The sequence below is a fragment of the Camelina sativa genome, chromosome 2, assembly GCF_000633955.1.
Source record: "Camelina sativa cultivar DH55 chromosome 2, Cs, whole genome shotgun sequence".
Lineage (NCBI taxonomy): Eukaryota > Viridiplantae > Streptophyta > Magnoliopsida > Brassicales > Brassicaceae > Camelina > Camelina sativa.
Window position 1 is genome coordinate 207,309 of NC_025686.1, and position 6,173 is coordinate 213,481.

The following is a 6,173-nucleotide window of genomic DNA, read 5'->3' on the forward strand; positions in this document are numbered from 1 at the left end:
AACAATTCTCCTCATTAAACAGTTAAATTTTATTAAACAATCTATTTTCCAATAACTGATCCTCACACAACAAAACAACCACTCATGATAATCCCCACAAGTTTAATCAATTTTCAAATACTTACAAATTCACCATTGCTGCAACAAACAATTTACCAATAACGAACAAACACTCCAAAATTTTTACTTCCTTTCTTCATCCCAAAAATCTCCCAAGCTTTATCAACACAAAAATAACAAATTTCGCAATCAAATAAATCGAAAACTCACTTTGTCAACGCCCACACCACGAATCGAAATGGATTTCGTCAACTGTCTCGCGAAAACTAATAACGAAACCTCGACAATCAAATCCATGAACAAATACATCAAAAATTGCAACCCAAATAAAAAGAAAGATGAACGATGGAAAAGAGGAATAATGGATGAAGAAGAAAGAAAGAATAAGCAAACAGAGCTGCGAGATTCACCTAAGGTTTTGTCGTCGGTGTGCTTCCAGCTCATCGATACATCAGAGAAAACTCTTCTATCCGTTGCTCACAAAAATCACAATTTATTTGTTTTACCCTTTTTACTAATAGCCCCAATTCTCATAACAGGCCCAATAGTCATTTTAATAACAGAAGTGGACAAAATTTTATAAACGAAATGGATTAAATTTTACACATCAACTGGGCCGGCTAAAAAAATTAAAAACCCTATACTAAAGTAAATAAATAAAAGCTTTTCGTTCTAAAATCTTAAAAGTTTGATGTAGCGCCTGTTGCTCGAACCGTGACAAGCACTTCATGGGCTTTTACGTGTTTGTCACTTGTGTCGGTTTTGGGATTTTTAGGATCTTTGTTGTTCTGTTTTGATAAGTTTGCATCCTTAATCTTAGGATTAAGAGGGGTTTTCTATTTTCTTTATTCTTTGGATATTCCTTTGCATCTCCTTTATATGGAGCTTTCGACATATTTTGTATTCAGTTTTGCATAAGAAAATCAATAAAAGCCAAAAAATAGGCAATCTTAATTGCCAAAAGAGCTTAGCATCGTTTAAGAACTGGGAGGAGTACTCTCACTCTGTTCTTAGCTTCCGCTACTACACCAAAGTTGGACCTTGAGCTACTACTAATTACAGACAAAATAATGGAATCATGTCCTTGGACACGGCTAGCACACACTCTAAGCCAAACCACCAAACCAAATACATATAAACAAAAACATTTTAAGAAAAAAACCCTGTTACAAGATAAATTAGCATTGGCTAAGCATATGTGCTAAGGATGCAAAAACACTAGGTCCAAAACCAAAAAAAAACAGGTTTTTAAAAATTGTTTCATAAAACAGTATATATATATAAGTTTTTTATTAAAGATATATCACTGAATCAACATAATTTTAAACTAAGCATCATTAGCATACAACCCCGCGCAACACGAAATTAAAATACCAAATTTTTGGATTTTTAAGAATAGGCGATGGTGACTTCAGAAGAGCTGAAGGATCTACCACATCCAAGTATCCAACATTGCTTCAAGCTCATCCACCATGGATTAGGTATTATCTGATCGATGCCTATGTAGAACATATATTAATTGATACCGTCATTGACCATGTCATACTCTTTTACTACCAGTCTTAGCACTAGCTACCAATTTCGTGTAGGTACGTTCCGTCTAATTTTAACCTTTTAAACGGTGAAAGCAAACTGTCCATAAAGAAGTTCTTGGAAATTTTACTTGAGGATAGATCACTAGACTTAGGAATGAGTAGTCAAAAATAAATTCACAAGATTATAATTAGAGGATGTAAGTAAATGACTGGTTACTGTGTCACAAACTTGTTTAACCTTCTTGAATTTACGTTTTATTTTATAGTAATCGTAATCGAACTCTTGATCAGGACACGATCAATTCCGCTCCCACTCCTATGAGTTGAAAAGAATGCAGCTCAAAAATACAACAGGTAAACGAACCATCGTGTTAATTATGCTTGAGTTACAATTTAAGCTCAATCTGCTAAAGACTTGTAATGACTAATGATGATAATGATTTTGCAGATTTACAGCCTTTTTCAAAGACTAAGAAAAAAAAAAGAGAAAGATTAGGTTAATTCTGCAATGCTCTTTTCTTCTATACTCTTTGGGATCAAATCTGCACATTAGTATGATTAGTTAATTACTGTATAAAATAAAAGTTACAGTATATCTTCTAGTTGAGAGATTGTTAACACTTAACAGAGTTATTATTATAAGCTAAATTGAAGCGAAATATATATATATAAACCGGTTTTAACTACAAATTAAAACTGAGGGATTCATCGTTGGGCCTTTCTTATATAGCCAGTCTACATGCTATTTCTGAGATTAAGGGGTCGCAAAGCGCCAATACATCTCTCCAGTCTTTGAATCTTTTGATCACATTATACGATTGTTGACAGTGACACCACGAGATACACGTGGCAATTTTCATTGCTAGAATTTAATACACTTCAATTAGTAACACATTTGGTTACGCTACTATAATACACTTGAATTGTTGACAGGCGACGATGCTGGTGAGTTCGGTCGGGGATACAAGCCGCCTGTTAATTCGTCATAGAGTTATAGAGTTTTAACATAATTACGTTTTATTTCGCTATTAGAATAAAACGTAGAGTTTTATTTCGCTATTAGAGTTTTATTTCGCTATTAGAATCAGATAAGTTGTGTCACTACATTATTGGTAATAAAACCCACATCGGAGCCACGTAAGCGTTAAAGATACAGCCGCGTGCACTGACTTTAAAATAGTTAATCCAAAGAGCGACCGTCAGATTCTCTGCCTAACCCTCCTCCGCTTGAGAATCAAATCGTGGCCGTTCATTCTCATCACGACGAATTAACAGGCGGCTGTATCCCCGACCGAACTCACCAGCATCGTCGCCTCATTCCGATCACTAATCACAAAGTCCAGCACAAAGTGGGTCCACACTTGTTCGCCACTCTCTCGCCTGTCGCGTGTGTCTCTCACGCTCCACATTTTTGTTTGTTTCCTCCCTTAATCAGACAAATGATCTTAGGCTTTGTCTGATTTAGTGATTTTCATTTCAAAGTTTAAACACTTTGAGTTAAAGAAAAAAAAAAAAAACCTCGGAGGCAAAATCACATGTGCATATATGCATTGCTCTCAGTCAAAACTCACTCGTCACGTGACCCATTTGCCTCTATCACGTGATATATAGACGAGTACCATTTTTAGATACCACATAATATATGTCAGATCGATTCTTTGATAGATCCTTTGAGATTTCTTTTTCCAATGCTGTTTTGTAGAATTTGAATCCCATACATTTTTATGCCGTTGACAAAATTGTAAAATAAGAAGTACATATGAATACTTAAAAAAAAAAAAAAAAATCTTACATTTATGTAGTTGACAAAAATAAGAAAAGAGGTATATTGACCAAAAAGAGGAGTAAGATGTTACGGTGGATCTTAGCACAGGCGATTATTGTCCTTGGAACTTAAAATTTGGTAAAATTTAGCGGCAGCTTTTCTTTGCTTTTTTCTTTTAATTTGTTTCCCTACTAAAATGAGAAGGATATTATAGGGTATCAAAGTAAAACCTAAGGACATTTCCGTCCAATGAAAAAAACATATAGAAAATATAAGAAGGGCCGAGAAAAGCAAATAAAATAACTTTTTAATCAAAACAGAAAAAAAAAAAAAGAACCCTCCTCCTATCGAGTTCTGTGAGATCTGCTCCAAGAAAAAGAAAAAGAAAAAGAAAAAAAAAAACTAAAAACTGGTGAGGAAGAAGAGGTGAATCGAGTCGTATGCTTTACGTGGTGTGGTGATACCAAAATATTTATTTTATTGAGCGTTTTCTAAATAACCTGTTTGGTTTCTCTGTTGTTCCATTTCGGGCCAAAGGAAAAAAAATGAGGATTCGGAAGAACACGAAGCTGGCATCGGTTCTTTTAGGTTACGGCGGAGAGAGACCAGAGACGTATGTTTGTCACTTAAACCAGTCTCCATGGGATGTGATTCCGGTCACTTCCTCTGGCGATTGCGAGTTAACTAACCTGCTCGACTCGTCGTGGTTCCTCCCTCTATCGTCTTCCTCTTCTTCTTCTTCTACTCCGCCTCCTCTCATTCACCACCACCAGGTAATTCAAATTCGCTTTCCATATTTGATTCCCATTTCGATTTCGTTTTCGCCAGTGCCCAGCATTTCTTCTATCGTCCTCCGCCTCCTCCTATTAGCTAGGGTTTGTTTCGTATTTTTATTGTATTTCTGTTCGGGGAAACTTGAAAGAACCCTAAAATTATGGATTTTGAGTTGCTGGGTCGTTTAATCTATCGATTAGTGTTAATGGGTCGTTGTTATTTTGCTTCGTTGATTCCCATTTCCTTTCTCTATCCCCGATTATTCTTTTTTCTTCTTCTATCGTTTATTACAAAAGTTTCTTCGTTAACTCAGTTCGATGGAGAAGACAATAACTTCAATGCGGATGTGAGTTTGGGAGATTGTAATGGCGCTGCTGTTAGGTAATAATAAACTATCCATTTTGTTCTTCACTCCCCCAATCGATTATATCCACTGTTGTCTGCTTTCGTTTTTTGCTTCCGTCTTCTTGTTTTGTTTTTTTAGGGTTTTACTCGTATTTTTGATAATCGGGTTATTTAATTTCACCCGAATCGAATTGCCGGGCGACCCGGTTTCAATTTTTTTTTTTTTTTTTAATCACATCTTTCTTTATTTATTTATTTTATCGTACAGATTTAATAACTCCATGGGAGATAGTCACAACCTTGTCTCCGTCGAGAAACTTAATCTCAATGCGGCGGAGGATAAGTACGAGCTCGAGCTATCTCCGGACGCTGATGAACCAATGGATCAGAGCGATAGTAGCAGTGACAAGAAATCCGAAGATCTCCTCGAGCCTAAATCGCCGCCGGTCAGCGACGAGGGCCAAGCGGATGTTGTTACAATTCCGGCGCCGCCTAAACGCGGACGGCCACGTGGTACGGGCAAGAAAGCTCTAGCTTCCGCTGCCGCATCGAAGAATCCGTACGAGTTTTACTATTACTCTGGTTTCGGGCCACGGTGGGGGAGAAAAAGAGGCGGCTCCGACGACGAGAAGTTAGGTTTGGGCGATAATAATAAAAGGAGCAGAAGTAGTACCAGTAGCAGTAGCAACGAAGAGGGTGATAAAACGGCGGCGTTTGGAAGTGGGAGCGTTAGCTTTGACGGGTTTGATTATGTGGAAGAGGATTATGTCGACGTGATGGATGAAGATGATGAGAGCGATCATGGGAAGAAGAAAAAGAAAGACAAGATGATAATGATGAAGAAGACGATCAAGAGAGGAAGGAAGCCCGTAAAGGAAAGGTCTTTGAAATCCCTCATGTGATATATTTTATGTTTTCTGAGGGCGTTTCTGTCCTTTTATGTTTTTTTTTTTTAATNTTTTTTTTTTTTTTTTTTTTCATTTTGTGGGTTGGATGAGAGACTTTGTCTAGTTTCTACATCTATGTTGTATTTGCCTATTTGGTTAGATGACTTTGTCTTAGTTATTTTTATTAAATTTTATTTTTTTAATTTCATGTTTTCAATTCTTATTTTTATCACTATTTTAAGAGAAAAACAAATCTTTCTAAACACTATCATTAAACTTAATTGTGATTAATTAGTGATAAACTAAGTTGTTATTGTTTAAATAATTTATTTTATCACTTTGATATCGCTTTGTGAATGAATAAATCAAAATCTTTGTATCTATATTTTTTTTCCATCACTGTCTTTGTTTTCTATCATTTAATTATGTACTTATTTTTCACTCGCATATTTGTCTTTTAATTTGAGAGACATTATAAAAATATAGTTTTCATAGGATAATTATAAACATAAAGGGTTTTAAGAGCGTCTCCCATTTTTCAAATTTAAATTTATATCAATTAATCAAACCAAAGATTAAAATCTATCGTCGATATAAAAATTCATAAAAGATAAAGTATTTATCTCTTTATTTTTAGAGATGAGAATAAATTGCAGTAAAAATACATTGTTTGACGAAGTATCATTGTTTGAACTTTGAATAAATGAACTTTAACTACATAATATGACTGGTTTCATAGTAATTTACAACACATTAATTAGAAAATTATATACTGTTACATAAAAATATATATATATATATATATAT

General features: G+C 35.0%; 2 protein-coding genes across 3 annotated transcripts in view; one reads left to right on the plus strand and one right to left on the minus strand.

Annotated features, from left to right (window-relative positions):
• Window positions 1-6,173, minus strand: part of LOC104711788 (calmodulin-binding receptor-like cytoplasmic kinase 2) — a 20,736-nt gene that overhangs the window by 9,568 nt on the left and 4,995 nt on the right. The gene's annotated exons all lie outside the window — the stretch shown is intronic.
• On the plus strand, window positions 3,688-5,569 carry LOC104711805. Of its 2 annotated transcripts, none has more exons than XM_010428574.1 (4): window positions 3,688-3,786; window positions 3,898-4,133; window positions 4,448-4,515; window positions 4,748-5,569. In XM_010428574.1, the coding sequence occupies exons 2-4, from the start codon at window positions 3,906-3,908 to the stop codon at window positions 5,379-5,381; spliced, it is 930 nt and encodes a 309-aa protein (XP_010426876.1). In that variant the 5' UTR covers window positions 3,688-3,786; window positions 3,898-3,905; the 3' UTR covers window positions 5,382-5,569. The 2 variants fall into 2 exon arrangements, with proteins under 2 accessions (XP_010426876.1, XP_010426884.1); XM_010428582.1 differs by having other exon boundaries at window positions 3,688-3,772.